The sequence below is a fragment of the Myotis myotis genome, unplaced genomic scaffold (assembly GCF_014108235.1).
Source record: "Myotis myotis isolate mMyoMyo1 unplaced genomic scaffold, mMyoMyo1.p scaffold_m19_p_2, whole genome shotgun sequence".
Taxonomy (NCBI): domain Eukaryota; kingdom Metazoa; phylum Chordata; class Mammalia; order Chiroptera; family Vespertilionidae; genus Myotis; species Myotis myotis.
In genome coordinates, this window is record NW_023416324.1 from 164,810,325 (window position 1) to 164,826,523 (window position 16,199).

At 48.9% G+C, this 16,199-nt stretch overlaps 1 protein-coding gene and 1 pseudogene across 5 annotated transcripts in view; one reads left to right on the forward strand and one right to left on the reverse strand.

The window, feature by feature from the left end:
* Positions 1 to 16,199, forward strand: part of XXYLT1 (xyloside xylosyltransferase 1) — a 184,825-nt gene that overhangs the window by 20,042 nt on the left and 148,584 nt on the right. For 4 of the 5 annotated variants that reach the window (XR_004974017.1, XR_004974018.1, XM_036349273.1 and 1 more), the window contains exon 2: positions 12,240 to 12,387. Coding sequence is in view for 3 of the 5 variants with exons in the window: in XM_036349273.1 (XP_036205166.1) it covers positions 12,240 to 12,387 (148 nt within the window). In the remaining 2 variants the exon portion in view is untranslated. Of the gene's footprint in view, positions 1 to 11,921; positions 12,027 to 12,239; positions 12,388 to 16,199 lie in introns of those variants that run through there. The other variant, XM_036349274.1, reaches the window with a different exon arrangement.
* LOC118676027 lies at positions 580 to 3,018 on the reverse strand (annotated as a pseudogene).

Sequence of the window (16,199 nt, forward strand, 5' to 3'; positions counted from 1 at the left end):
CAGGTGAGGGGAAGAAAGTTGGTGCAGCCACACTGGGCACTCAGAGGGCACGCGTCCAGTTCCTAGCCTGGGCTCTCCTCTCCTCCAGTCCTTGGGGCCTGCTCGTCCTCAGGGCTGGTTGCTTAATTCCTCTGTTGGGGACTCTTGATTCAACACAGAATGGAGGTCTGAAAGGGGAAGGGGGTTTATCCTTGCCATTTATTTTGTCTTCATTACAGGCAAGACACCAAAACATAGGGATAGATGGAGGAGCTGGAGAGACCAGCCTGACATCTTTGTGAGATGGTATAGTCCTCTTTCCCCCCACACGCCCCCCTCCCTCCAGAGCACATACCCACGGATCCTTCAGCTGCTCCTCAGTAAAATGATTCTGGACTTTTCACCACCTTGGTCTTCTCCTTTGGACCCTCTAGAAGTTTTCCCATAGCCTCCTGCAGTCTGATTCCCAGAGCTGAACCCAGCCTTTACCCTGAGGCAGTCCAACTTAGGGGGCACATCTGCCACTTCCCTTTTCAAAGTGTCTGCAACAGAATCACTTGGGGTGGTTTTTATTTTTTAAAATTTTAAAATGGCTTTCTTAAATGTATTTATTTTTTTAAACATAACATGAGGAAGGTGTTAAAAACTGGTGAAATAGCTCAATAGAATAAGTATTCCAGATTTTCGGGAGGGATGAAGAGGGAGATATTCAGAACCCTTCACCAGAATCCCCCCGACTTGATCACCGGGGATTAATGATGTGCTTTGTGGATGTGGTTAGTCAGTGACACCAGCCTGACAGACCTTTCTTTTTACACCAAGTCCCATTGAGTTATCTGGTCCCCTGGGCTGAGGAAGAACCATTAGGCGAGGGGCACTGGCATCATCCAGGGGGATGTTCTTCAAGCGATTGACCAACCTGTCAGGTCGTGGAGCTGCAGCAGCCTTGGGGCTCTCGCAGACTCGCCACACATTACAAGCGCTGCACTTGCCCGTGTGCTGATTAAGGATCACTGAGAATTCCACCTCATCTCCAGCCTGTCGCTCAATGCCATCCTGAACTTCTTTCACATGGACAAAGAGCTTCTTGCTGTCTCCCCCTTCACAGTTAATGAAGCCAAACTGGTCTTTCACACGCTCCACAGTGGCCCTACGCAGAGGTGTGATGCCGTACGCCATCGTCTGTGCATTTTGACCCAGGACTCGCACTTGGAGTTTGACACTCTCCCTTTTCTGCAGGCAGTCTCCTCTGTTGGCCATTCCAACTATGCCAGATGGATAGACCTCACCTTTCATATCCCCTTTCTCCACCATCTCAATCATTCCTTGGTACTCAGTCTGTGTTGGATCAACACTTCTCAAGGGGCGAATGACTTTACCAGAGTAGATGTAGGATCTGCTTCTTCAGTAAGGCCATGCACTGAGTGTGTTTTGTTGACTTTTTCTGTACTGACTTGTTGCTTTTGCCTTTGGACCAGTTGTACTTGACCGTGTCCCCCAGTTCCAGGCTGTCGACATCACCAGAGAACTCACTCTAATGGAAAAAGATTTCCTTATCACGATTGGCCGTAAATCCAAAAGTATCCTTCAGAGTTGCCACATAACCCAAGCGCCTCTTGGAGTTAGAATTACGACCCAAAAGTCACACACAGGTTGCAGTCTGTCGTCCAGGCCTCTGTCACTAATACTACATTCAACCTTATCCCCTATTTGAGGAGAAGTAGATCCATCTACATCATTGGCTTGAAAAGTCAATTTCACTCCACAATCATCATAAGCAATACCATCCTCAGCCCCCTTTTCTTGCCTTTATTTGGGCTAGTGGTTTTAGGATTGGAAAAAGTGGCTTCTTTTTCTACAGTGCCCAGAAAACAATGATCTGAATGGGAATGAAATGAAACTATGCTCTTGGGAAGTTTTTTAATCCTAATAGCATGATTTCTTCGGGCAGAGAGCATATCAGGAACCACAGTAAACTCTACTTCATTTCCAATATGGAACTGAGTTTCACTAGAGTGGAAGAACATGCATGCATCACGATCCACACACTTGATGAAACCAAAACCATCTCTCATGGCAGCAATTACACCCATTTCTCTGGCTTCATAAGTGAACTGAAATGTATTTGATAGAATGTCTGTGTTGCTTGCTCGTTCTAATTTGTCAGGTCGATCTGTTGAAATATTAAACCTAACATGGTCACCTTCCAACAGGGTCACCTTGGATTTTGTATCTTTGTCTCCAAAGGGAAGTCCTTTAGGAATCACAAAATTAACTTTAACATCTTGACAGTGGGTCATTCTGGTTTTTACTGGTAACTTTGGGATACAGTTCCTTCAAAATATTCAAAGCTGATGGCTTAAAATATGACTGTTCCTTGAGGCAATAGTCTGACATCTGTTGCAACTTCTTTACCATTTCTGTCCTTGATTGTGAATTCCACCTCTTCTCCAGGCTGGAAGGCTTCTAAGTCACCCTTAAATTCACTAGAGTGAAAGAATATCTCTTTTACAACATCACCTCTTTCAGTAAAGCCAAACGCCTCCTTCCTGGGACAACTACTCCCTGCCAGCGGGCTTGGTTCTTCTTCGACAGCATAATGTCTCGAGCACTTACAAGCACCAGTATGTCTATTGTTATCAATTACAAAATTTATTTTATCTCCGGTTTCCAACTGAACATTCCCTTCCTTGTCTTCAGGGGTGTAAGTCAGATAAAACATGTCTTGTCCATTCATTTGGTCTTCAGGGAGGATTTCTTGCTTTATCTTCACCAGTAAGATTTAACAGCAATGGGTTTCCCAGTCCACCGGTCAGATGATACTTTGAATTCAACATCATCACCTACTTTTAAATCCTGCAGGTTGCCATTATACTGGGAACAGTGGAAGAGAAGTCTAGCTTGACGTTCTGAACATTGAATAAATCCGTAAGAGGTTAGCAGTTTTTCAATAACCCCAGTTTTGCGCAGTGCTGCTGAAGTACCATCGGTGTACCCATTGCATCCATTATTGTGGAGAAGGTTTGGATCACAGCTCATCTCGCCGTGATAATCAAATATTGCACTTTCAGTAGCATTTGCTGATCCTTTTTTTTCAGGTCCCGTTTCAAAGGCTGAAGAAAGTTGCCAGTATTAAAAAAAAAGAAAAAGAGTGAGAGAAAATGATCTATCAAGCTAATAAAAATGCAACTGCCGCTGCACCAAGCAGTCTCACAGGGCAGCACTGAAGAAAACAAAGACTATTAGCAGCGTCGGGAAGAGCTCGCTCAGAGCACTTGAATAGGCACAAACTTCTTGTTTCAGATCAAGTGTTGCGTCTTCAACTGAAGTGCACTCTTCTTCGGTCTTGTTGGTTGTTTCACGGTTTGTTCTTTGCCTGATCTGGACTTGAAGCAGCCTTTTCAGGTGGTGAAGTCTGTTCTGTTACACTTCATGCCCACAGCTCAGCTCCCCCTCTCCAGCGCCGCCATCAGCAGCAGGGCCCGGTATGTAGGAATAACACTCGCTTCTCTCGTGACAGTTGCAGGCCTGGGCTGGTTTTTATTTTATTTTTTTCAACCACAGACTTTTAATTTTTTATTTTAATTTTATTTTTATTGATTTCAGAGAGGAAAGGAGAAGGAGAGAGAGAGAGAAACATCAATGATGAGAGAGAATCACTGATCGGCTGCCTCCTGCATGCCCCACCTGGGGATCAAGCCTGTAACCCAGGCATGCACCCTTGACCAGAATCGAGCACGGTACCCTTCAGTCCACAGGCCAACACTCTTATCTAACCACTGAGGCAAACCAGCTAGGCCTGGGGTGGTTTTTAAATGAAGATTTCTGAGCCTCACCCTAGACCTTGGCTCAGAATGCCCGGGCTGGGCCAGGACCCAGGAGTCTGCATTTTACAAGACTCCCCAGCGAGAGCTCGGATCCAGACCACCCTCCTGGCCGTCTCCTGTTGGTGTTGGGCCCTCCATTACCTTCTGTCTGGGCGGCCTTCCCACAGGTGTGGGCCTGCCTCATGTTACATTCTTCCTTGTCGTACCCTACCCTGCTCATACCAAGGTTTCGGAGAACTGGAATATGGCTCATCTCTGGTGAGGTGTTGGGAATCTGGTAGATGTCCTAACGTTAACTGCAGACCCGGTTAACTGCGGGGCTGCAGAAAGTGTGAGTTGGAGATGAGGGGCAGGAGGACCAGACAAGGTGTTCTGTGGTGACTGGACACCTGTTGTGAGGACTCCAGGAAGTGCTGTAGCTTTTGAGCTGTGAGTAAAGTGAGGATGGGTTTTGGAAATTCGACGGCAGGTTTCTTTTTTCCTCTTCAGCTGCTTGGGGTTCTGCCTGACAAAATGGAATTATATCTAGGACAGCGGTCGCCAACCCTTTGGACCTCACTGACCACCAGTTGGCGACCGCTGCTCTAGGATGTCTTGCAGAAGCGAGAAAAGTCACATTACAGAGGGGCCCAACCTGTGGATTTGCATTTTCCTTATAAAAAACTATACATCAATGGTAATTTTTAGCTTTCTCATTTGAAACCAACAAATTGAGAGCATTTTTTATTTATCCTGGGAGGTTTTTGGTTTTAAAGAGAGTTAAACTTACTGGAGGTGGTGAAGAAGCACTGATAAGTGATATCATTCAGTCATCTATCATCTATCTATCTATCTATCTATCTCTTCCTAGTCCAGGAAAACTTCATTTAAGGAAACACCTTTGAAGATACAATTTCAGGAATAATATTAAAATATAGGGCATAGCTACTCTGAAGCAGCTTGCAGGTTGGGTACAAAATTTATTAGGCAACAGCTCCTAGTGACAAAGTGAGATACTGCAGCCCAGCCTTACAGACGTTCTAACCAGCAGGTTAAAGGTGACAGGAAGACTCATATTCCTGAAGGTTTAGAATAAACCTCATGGGGAAGAAATTCCTCTCCTTTGGGTAAAGGCTGGGATGGAGATGGGAAGTATGTGCCACACCTAGGGAGGTCCCGGGGTTGGGAAGGGGCTGCGGATTCTCAGGTCTCCCGGGAACAGGCCCTGCAGAGTCAGCACTTGTGTCCTGGAACAGGTTGTCCTGTTGCTTTGTCCTCTGGATGCTTTTACCTCTGCTCATCTGTTTGCTCATTCCTTCTTACAGCAAGCATTTGCTGAGCTCCCACTGTGTGTGCAGCCTTGCTAAAGCTGGATGCATAGCAGTGAGTAAGACAGACCAGGTCCCTCTTTCATGGTGCCCTACGGGCTGGTCAGCCTGGGAAGAGACACGTGGTAAATGACTAGACACTTAAAAATACATGTCAGGTGGTGACAGTGCTATGGAGAAAATAAATCTGGACATGGAATAGCCAGGGTGTGTGTGTGTGTGTGTTTGTGGCGGGGGGGGGGGGGGGTGGGAAGATCTCAGGAATTGACTGACACCTGAATCACGTGAAGGACCTAGACATCTGAAGATTCTGGGAGGATCCTTCTGCAAGAGGGAACAGCCAGTGCAAAGGCCCTGAGGTGTAAAAGTGTTTGGCATGTTGTGGCATTGAAAATGACCCGTCTGTTAGATTTTTCTTGCATTTATAGTGCAAGTAGATGAGAAAGTAATCTTTTCCTCCAAAAAAGCATTTTCTCTCCAGTTCTTGTTGGAATTGATTACGAAGATCACATAGATTAGGAATGCATTTTTGGGAACTGACCAGCCTGTGGTGGGGCCCACTCTGTTCTCATCCACGGCCTCAGAGCAGCCACTCTGTGATGCTTGTTCAGGAGTGCTGTGGGCGGTGGGTGGTGGGAGACCCCCCCTCTCTGAGAACGCACAAGCAGCTCCTGTTCGGGAATATGCCAGGTCCCTGACAACCTGCCCTGCTCCTTGAACTGAAGGAGGGCTTTCCTCCTGCCTTCCCTGGTGCCTGGCCAGGCTGGGGGAGGTTTACACGCAGGGAACCAACACAGGGAATAAGTTATTTCTAATTGTGAGGCAGATATCCTCACTTAGTGACTTTTTCTGATATATTAGCACCTCTTTAATAAAAATTGTGTTTAATCTACCTACTGGTTTGGACTGTTTTAGTAAGTTTAGAAGCATGATTTGCAAATAGCTACTTTACGCTAAGCATGAAGAGTGTGGGAGGAACCTTCTGGTTGAGAACTGGGCAGCCCCTAGGGGAGACCAGGGTGTGGACTGAGTGTAGAAGGAGGCAGGACCTGGGACCACCTTCCACCCTAGTCAGAGCACCTCAGAACCAGGCAGCTCCGATTATTGGCATGCGGTATATCTTGGGCTCTTTATTACAGAATGTATTCTTTTCTCAGATCTAGGTGTTCTTGCATGGAAAAGGCATTTTAATTGCATTGGGATGGGATGATTATGTCAGCTGTCCTTTATTGAGCTCCTACTGCAGTCCTCATAAAAGCCCTATGAGATGGGCACCATTTTCCCACTGTATAGAGGAGGTAGTTTAAGTAATTGACCCGGGTTGTCAGACAATTGAGTGTTGGAGTAAGTACCTAGAACTGTGAGCCCCATGCCTGCCTGTGTTTGACTCTCAGAAGGCACCCATTTCTCATCGCTGGCATGATTTCAACCAAGCTGGGTGTCCATAGAGTTGGGGTGATGGCTCCACTCGGGGGAGGGTGAGTTTGTCTACCCATTGCCGTTGATGATGGCACACTTTCTTGGCGAGTCCAGACGTTGCCACAGAATCCTTCCTACCCAGCGTTCCAGGCAGCCCCTCGGGGCAAGTGGACTCCTGCTTGCTGTTCCTGCAGTAGCTGGTTCCAGCATGTGGAGGGTGCGCCAGGAATGTTAGGTGTGGGTAGGTTCCTCAGAGCTTTTCACTGTCACCCTTCTCTTCGGCAGCTCAGCTCAGTCCCTGGCTGAGCACTGCTGTCTGTGGCTGGAGGAGCTGTTGTTCCTTAAGTGGCATTAGTGTTTCCTGGAAACCTGGCGTCTCCCTGTGCGCTGGGCCAGCTCCTGCCACCTCCCTTCTTGGCTCCTCCAGAGCATGGCGTGACCTGGTTCCCAGTGGGGCACGCCAAGTGATAAATGAGTTTTCTCTACCAAGCTGAGCTCAGGCTTGGCATGGCTTTATGTCCCCGGTGGACGTTTAGGGGAGCAGTGGCGTGGTTCTTCAGACCTTCTGTGCCAGCAAGCCCAGGGCCAGGCTCGCAGAAACGTCGGCCTGTGCCTGGCATCGGGCTTGTTCTGGTTGCTCTGGCCTCCCCATGCTGGGAGTGTTGGGAATGTGCTGTGCATGGTGGCTATGAGGCAAGCCTTTCCCCTCCCCCACCCCCACCTTGCCCTTTATTAAAAGAGGCGAGACTTTTCAAAATCTCACATTACACACTGCCCTCTCAACTGCATGCTTTACTTCGGACAGCAAAGGACAGCGGGAGAACACCTCGCCTGAAACAACCTGTCATACTGAATTTGGGTGCTTCTAGAAGTCACATGGCAGCATTCATTAAGACTAAAAGGAGGCAAAGAAATGTAACAGGTTTATTCATTATTCCTGGGGTTTTGATCTCATAAGTATAAATGTGGAATATTGATATAAGTGAGCCTCTAAACATCACTTAAAGGAAGGTAGTAAGTGGCTACAAATATATGACTATAGGCTTATGGAAAACCCAACTGCTTTAATGACATGAACATGGGTTCTTGTGGGTTGGGATGCCATTTCCAATGACAACATCCTACTTCATTTCACCTGGAGCTGTAGCTAACATCTTACAAGGATGACCAGGAGGATGTGTTCTGGAAAACTGCCTGGATGACTTAGCTGGGTTCTAGGGTTGGTAAAGGCCTTATGGTTGAGGATGCACATGAAGAGTTCAAAAAGAAGTCATTTTGTTAGCTGGGTGTTGGAGAAATAATCCTATATAATAAAAAGCCTAATATGCAAATTGTCCCCTCGACTGGGAGTTCGACCAGCAGGCAGGGCCGGCTGGCCAACTGCCGGAAGGGAGGCCCCGGCTGGCAGCAGTGGCAGGCAGCCAGGGGAAGGGAGGTCCTGGCCACCGCTAGGAACCCTACCCATGCATGAATTTCGTGCACTGGGCCTCTAGTATTTTATAATTAACATTATTTTTATGTTAAATATACATATAAATGAATATATATAATATAATATGTAATATAATATATAATATACATATATATTACAAATGGTGATTTGACTTTTTAGTCTATTTCCCTAACAATCACATAGTCAAGCCCTGGCCGCTGTGGCTCAGTTGGTTGGGAGTCATCCTGTGCACCAGGGTTTGCCAGTTTGATTCCTGGTCAAGGGCACATTCCCAGGTTGTGGCTCGATCCCCTGTAAGGGAGGTATAGGAGGCAGCCGATCGATGTACTCTCATTGATGTTTCTCTCTCTCTGGTCCTTCCCCCTTCCTCTATTTCTAAAATAAATAAACTATTCTTTTAAAAAAAAAAAAAAAGTATGTTTTTATTGATTTTTAATGAGAGGAAAGGAGAGGGATAGAGAGCTAGAAACAGGGATGGGAGAGGAGCATCATGGCTGTCTCCTTCATGCACCCCTACTGGGGATCGAGCCCGCAACCCTGGCATGTGCCCTGACTGGAAATCGAATTGGTGACCTCTTAGTTCCTGGGTCAACCGCTGAGCCACACCGGCCGGGCTAAATAAACTATTCTTTAAAAAAATCATGTAGTCAAGCTGGTGCAAACCACTCTTTTGGGTCTGTCTCATTGGCCAATTGGCTTCAATATGGGAGTCACCTTATATTCCTGGTTTTCTAGGTTACATGGTAATTCTTTTTGCCACCTCTGATATGAGGGATTTGAAAGGGAGGAGGAACGGAGGGAGGGTGGCATTTTCTCTGCCCCTCTTCCTCTATTTTCCTCTTTTTCCATTGCTCTTGCTTCTTTGCGCCTTCCTGGCACTAGACTCTGGGCAGGGCGGGCCTCAGAGTGCCAGACTCAGGCCTTGCCCTCAGGAGATCACGGTTTGCAACCTATTTTAGACATTGGGAGGCCTGGGTGTTGTGATTCCCACTTGCAGTGTCTGTGATTTGCTTCTTGCTGCATAAAGTGTACTCCATGGAACATATTAATTTACTTGTAAGTAGGTTTATTATATGAAATATTCACTGGAGCAGGCTTTACCGTGCAGCATTTGGAACTGTGTACTAAGTACAGTTTGTTCTCATAAATCCATTAATGCTGATGGGATGGGATTATCTCCTGTGAAACTTCGGGTGAGGTGGGGGCTTGAGTAGGGGGAATCTGGCTGCTGAAATCTCTGTGTCTCTTGTCTTGGCTGTGGCAGGCCCTGCCTGCTCTGTGTGTGTGTGTGTGTGTGTGTGTGTGTGTGTGTGTGTGTGTTTACACATACCCATTCTCTCCTTTTTTAATGAATGCAGAGGCTTCTATTTCTGTGAGAGCCCTCTTGTCAGCTCCAGTTTCTTGTAAAATTCCAGATCCCAGCAGTGGTTTGGAAGTGTAATGAGGCTCACAGGGAAAAGCTGGCTCATGAGTGAAGACTGATCTGCGAGGAGAGGGATTCAGGGACCGTGGAGGGAGGTGGGGGCAGGATGCCAACACTCAGGACTAATCAGGGCAGCGTGGCAACCCCTGAGCCGGCACTTTATCTGCCTGTTCCAGGTGGTCCTAGCAGCCACCAGAGAAGGTAGGTGTTATCATTTCTATATTTGAGGCTCAGAGAGGTTTAGTAAGTTGCCCAAAGTGCCGTTCATTTAGTTCAGCAAACCTGTACTGATTCGTGGCCTGCCATGGGGCCAAGGGCTGGGCATAGGACACAAAGCCCGTCACAGCTTCTGGCCTCAAGGAGTGCCCATAAGCGGATAGAGAAGCAGAGCTGCAGAGGAGCCAGACAGGGAGGTGGAGCCGCCCCCTGTGTGATACAGGGTGCACACGAGGGCGTGATGAGTCGTGGGAGGCTGTGCAAAGGCTGGGGTAGGTGCCCAAGCAATGTTGGAAGACTGGATAGGGGTTTATCAGGCAGGTGGGGGCTGGCAGGAAGGGGTAGGGCTGGGAGAGGGGGCTCCAGACAGTCCGAAGAGCTGGTACAAATATACAAGGACATAGGACACCGCACTGTGGTGGGCAGGGTGAGGACTGCGGGATTTAGTTCTGCCCCATCCCGGGAGGAGGGAGGGTGGGAAGAGTGGGTAGCCAGAGCCGCTAGTGCAGGGCCTCATGGGCCACGCTATTTGGACTATAACCGAGGGCCGTGAGGAGCCGTCGGAGGATGTGAAGCCAAGGAAAGAGAGAAGTGAGTCTGTATGGATAGAAAATTACTCGAGAGGCACACCAGAAGCGGCTGGAGGGGGGCATGGCAGGGGACCCCTGTCAGGGTTTGTGATGCCTGTGTAGTCAGGAAGTCACGGGGGGCCAGGCAGGTCCTGGTGGGTGGGAGGAGAAAGATATAATTTGGTATCTGCTGGGAAACTGTGGAGCTGGCCTGAATTCCCATCGCAGGTTAAGAGGCCACAAAAAAGAAAAAGTCAAAGTATAAGAAAAAAAAAAAAAGCAGTCAGAAAAAGGGTAAAGGAAAGTAGTACATTGGAAATGTCAAGACATTTAAAAAAGACTTTTCTAAAGACATAAAAGATTTAAAGGGCTATAGTTGGGGAATGATGAGGGCTAATGCCATATAAGTTTCTCTGAGTTTAATAGCATTTTAGAAATTTAAGTAGACCTAAGGACAAAAGCAAACACTTAAGTGAGCTCAGATAAAAACAGGTTTCTGGCCAAAAGCAGAACCTAAAGCAGGGAAAAGCAGGCAGGGTGGCTTACCACCACGGCAGGGCTCTGAGAGGCTCGACAACCAAAGGCTCAGGGAGTGCAGGCGGGGCAGGGGGCACCATGGAACTGGGCCAGGAAGGGACCTGGGCAGAGCGAATGGCAAAATGCACCCTACCTGCTTGAGAACTTCTCGGGCACCACCCACACCCGTGTTTTCTCCTGCTGGCATGGCCACTGACAACGGACACAAGCCTGTCAGGGGATTCGCGTGACCTCTCCTTCGCTGTTGGCGCCCTGTTCAGGGAGGGCCTTGGCCTTGGGGTCAGTGTGGTGGTGGCTGAGCAGCATGTGGCAACCTCCAGGCTTGTCCTGTTCTGTTGGCTGCCCGGGAAGAGGGAGGTGGAAGGGTCATCAGCAGATCTCTTGTGAGCGGGGAAGGGGAAGAAGGATATCTGGGCTCTGGCTCGGGCTGCATTTATTGTGCACAGTGGGGTGCTCTAGATGTTGTGGGGAGCATGGAGCAGCAGGGAAAACTTACCAGAAATATGTGAGCAGAGTGCATGGTTACTTGGTGTCTTGGATGAGGCTGGGGCTGCATGAGGGATGGACTTCAATATGGACTAATGTCTAATAAGGAAACCAACTCATTAGGGTCTTATTAGTGCTTTGTCCACTCTAATCACTGGTTCTGCTGATGTCTTCCTCCCCATTTGGTTGCTGTTAAGGAAAGAAGGAGCATTTATAGTGGGAAGAGCATGGGGCTTGGAAATGGGACCAGTGTTCAAGTTCTGGCTCTGCTACTTATGAGCGAAGTGACGCTGCGCAAGTGTAACCTCTGTGAACATCTGCTTTCTCGTTTTTAACTGGGAGCTGTGATAGTGATGTCACCTCACTGAGGTCCCAGGATGTCATGGGGATCGGTATGTGTATGTGAGAATAAACCGCAGAACTCCGGTGGACCCTAAATCTTCTGAGCTTATTCCTTATACCCCTCACAGCACCTCCAAAACGTCAGGACACTCACGAAGTGCTGATTGGGTCAATGGATGCATTTCCTGTGGCATTGGGCATTTTCCAGGGCCCCTGCCACTGTGCACCCTGTTGGACAGGGGAAGTGGAGCACCTGGCTGGCCTGTGGAATGGGTAGTGGCCACCAGGGCCAGCTACTCAGATGTGCTGAGGGTCCTAATTTCAGGACCAGACAGTTCCACATGGTTTCCAGTCACTGGGCACAGAACTACCTTCAGGATGGCCCAGCTTGAAGTTCAGAAACAAAGCAGACTGGGGGCTTCTCTCATTCCTGGCCTCGTTCCACTCCTCTTCCCCTACACCCCCCAGGTGCGTGCCTGCACACCCTTCACGTGTGATGTCCCCGTCCCCGTAGCCAGCGTCTGCTGCTTTCCCATTGTTCCCAGTTCCTTAGCTCTTACTTTGGACGCCCTGCTGGTGATCATGGAGAGGCACTGTGTGTCTCCCCCTGTGGCCCACGTGGGTGCTGGGCGTCTGGAGCCGGTTTGCTCACTCCTGTGGTTTCCTCCGGCCCTGCTGCAGGTCGTCTTCCACGATGTCGCCGTGCTGACCGACAAGCTCTTCCCCATCGTGGAGGCCATGCAGAAGCACTTCAGCGCTGGCTCCGGGACCTACTACAGCGACTCCATCTTCTTCCTCTCAGTTGCCATGCATCAGATCATGCCCAAAGGTAACCTGGGCCACGAGCCCCTGGTATTGATGTTTGCCTCTGTTTCCCTGGGCCCAGCACCGCCAGTGCCCTGATTGGAGGAGCTCCACAAAGAGAGGGTGAGGGGGCCAGCAATACCCTTTATGTAACAGCTTCCTGCACAGAGAATCAAGGGCGGGGCCCTAGGCTGCATAGCTCCCGCAGTATGAGTGGTGCAGTGTGGTCCAGGGCAGCTGGGCTCCCTGCCCCTTGCATGCAACCAGCCTCAGGACTCTGTTCATCTGATAAAGGGCAGGTAGGACTTGGTGACCCTCCATCCACATCTGTGACCCTGTTCTTTCTAGTTTGAATCTGTACTTATCTGACTTTAAAATGTCAAATCTAGATGTGAGAGGTGCAAATTATGACTGAATAGGACTTTTTTTGGAAACTCCGATACCCAATTAAAGGATTTACTAGGCTTTGGTCTCTCCAGGGCAGAAGAAATGTGGTGTGTGGTAGGTCCACCTTGTGTGGGAGTGCTGGCAGGTTTGGTCATCCTTGGGTTAGAAGCCTGGCGGGTATCCTCACTCGAGGGGTGTCCCAGGCTTCTGGATTCTTCTCCTCCAGCTGGTCCTTGATTGATTCTGGAGCCCTAGAGATTGCCCACTTTCTGGCCACGGTGAACCATATGACCTGAGCCTTTTAGAGGTGAGAAGGGGAGTTTTGGGGTCATTGCCTAGGGGACAGCCAGGACACTTGGTGGAGGCCTGCTGCTCTGGCCCAGCTGACCAGAAGTGAAAGGGGTGTCGAGGACACTACAGTTTGAAGGGCCCTCGTAAGCTAGGAATTCAGGAGTTGGAGGTTGAAGCTGGGCTTTGTTGGCGGGTTGTCATACCACAGAGAAATCCAGACTTTATCTCCGCAAGGCAGGCCCCTGGGTGTTCTCTTAGCTGCAAGGCAAGGGCTCAGGAGCTTCCCTGAGCAGGGGTCCAAGGAAGGAGGAGACGAGCTCACCACAAGGGCACGGGGAGAAGAGCAAGCATTTGTGATTCTTCACAGAAACCAGGTGTGGCTCTGCCAGCTCTGGTCCTCTCACCCACCCTTCGAGGGTACAGATGAGAGAGACTGAGGACTTGAGTGGCCTGCCCAGCGTTAGACAGCCATTCAAGCAGCAGAGCTGTCTGACACGGAGGCCTGATTCTGTAAGTAGCAGTTAGTTCCACTCCGTCAGGCGGGCTGCAGGGGTGTCTCTCTCTGGGCAGGCCTGGTGCAGGTGCTCAGGCTGGAGGAAGGTGTGTTCCTGCTCTCCTGGGTTCTAGGTGAGAAAGACAGATACAGATGCTGGTTCTAGTTCTGCCACTAAGTGCTTGTGTGCCTTTTGCTGAGCCAGTTTGCCTTTGGAGGCCTCAGTTTCCCCACCTGTAAATGATGAGGCTGATCTAGTGAGCTGCTTTGATCAGAAGAGTCTAGGTCAGCCGTGGGCAAACTACGGCCCGCGGGCCGGATCCGGCCCGTTCGGCTGTTCTATCCGGCCCGCGGAGCCGAAAGAGCGGAGGGTTCTCTTGCTCTCCCCTCCGCTCCTTCACCAGCTGCAGTGTTAACATGTATTAGTTCACACAAACACTCCATCCATGCTTTTGTTCCGGCCCTCCGGTCCAGTTTAAGAACCCATTGTGGCCCTCAAGTCAAAAAGTTTGCCCACCCCTGGTCTAGGGCCACAGGAACCCCCTTGGGGGCTCTGTAGTTTGGGGAGCCAAGAGAGAGCAGCTCTACCTTACCCCACCTCTCCTGTCCCCACCTTCACTCCTAGGAGCCCATGGATTACTGTGTAGACCAGGCTTTGGAGCAGGATTCTATTTGATCAAAGAGTTCCATGATTAAACTAGTTTAAAAGTGTCGACTAGATGGATCCTTAGGGCCTGACCAGCCCTGTTGTCCCACAAGCCTGATTTCCTTTGAATGAAATGCTGTGACCGAAGAGTTGACAGGAGTTAGCAGAAGCCTTGGAGGAGGCCTGACCTTCCTTTTCCTCCCTCCCTTGTGCTAGACTCCAGGCCATCTCATGCTTTGAGGCACCAGAGGGAGGGGAAATAGATAATCCTCCTTGTGGATTATTGGGGTGAGAAGATACTTCTGCCTCACTGTGTCAGGGAGGGCCAGGCAGTGAATTGTGAAGTGTGGATGACACGGCTTAGGGAGCCCCAGGCTGCTGTCCCTCCGTCTCTCTGGCTGTCCTGCCAGGGTTGGGCTCTAGCTCAGCTGGCCATGCCTGGGAGGGATGTCTGCAGGGACAAGGCTTTGGCCAGAGCTTTGCTGGCATGCGGTAGATCAGATCCTTGGTGTCCCTCAAGTGCAGTCCATGCCTCTGGACCGCAAACGGTGGGGAAGGGGCTGTGTGAGGAGGGCAGCGGGCAGACCCAAATGCCAGTCTTTCCTGGAGTTCTCCAGACCAATGATAATGTGCTGGCAGAGACTCATTTCTACAGCTGCCCAAAGTCTGCTTCCTAAGAAGAGAGTTGTTAGGAGTTACTAAAACCTGACATTCCTAAAATGAAACAAGCAGCCCCGAGCTGCCGCAGGCGGGGTTCTGCCGAGCAGTCTGGCTGTGGCAGGCATGTGGCCGCGTGCGGATGTCCACACTGAATTCCTGCAGTGTGCCCGGGATGCTTTGTTTTCAGGCACCGTTAGTGCCGTCTCAATTTGGTCACGGCTCTTTATTGCTGCCCTTTTTTTAAATTTTATTTTATTTTATTTATTTATTTATTTTTATTGCTGCCTTTTTTTTTAATCATAGAAGCTGCTGTTGTTTTGGGCTTTGCTGATGAGTTTGTTCCTGTGTAATTGGTGCTATTTTGGTTCATAGTGTTCTTTTTCTCCTGGAAAGTGAGAATGGAGCATGGGTGGGTCGTAAGCTCGTGGTCCCACCCAGGAAGGCTGAGTCAGAAAAGCTCTGAGTTAAGTCTGAGGAGGTCCCAGCTGGTGTTCGCCCCAGACATCCAGGTTACTTCTCCATGTCCAGGCCTCTCCTTTCCCCCAACCTCCATGGCATCAGGATCACCTGTCTGTACTCAGACTACCTCTAAACTATGCTTACTGCTTTTCCTGTTTTAAAAGCAACATGCATTCACAAGAGAAGCTCTGAAAACTACATTAAAATAGAAAAACAGTTATCCTTCTACTGCTACATAAACACCATCACTATTCTTGATTATCTTATATTTTCCCAACATGTAGCTTTTTAATAATTTAGGCAAAGTAGGAGTTATATTCTATATTTAAAGCATTTGGAGTGTTTTTAACAGATCAAACTATAAAATTGAACCTTCATTTAAACTAAAATATGAAAGAACAGCAGTGAAGCTGTGTCTCATGACATTTTCAGTTCATGTTGCTCATCACCATTTTCTGTGTAATCAGAGTCTTTGAGCGTTTTCTTTTGAATGGTTTCACTGAGTTCATTTTTATCATTTCCCTGTTCTTGGCTACCTAGATAGTTCTATTTTTTTTCCTATGATCATAAATTATACTATGATGAATATCCACATGTGTAAAGATTTTCTTTTCTAATTAGGATTATTTCCTTATAAGAGGACTGGTGCACAAATTCGTGCATGGGTGGGGCCACCACCTTCTGGGTAGGGGGACAATCAGAGGCAGGGCTGGCTGGGGGGAGGGGCCAAGGGCAGTTGGCCAGCCAGCCCCGCCCCCGGTCAAACTCCTGGTAGAGGGGGAAATTTGCATATTAGCCTTTTATTATATAGGATAATTCCCCACGGGTGGGATTACTGGGGCAGAGGTGATACTTATAAAGCCTGCCTGTGTCAACTCCCCCAACCTCACTGCACAAGTGA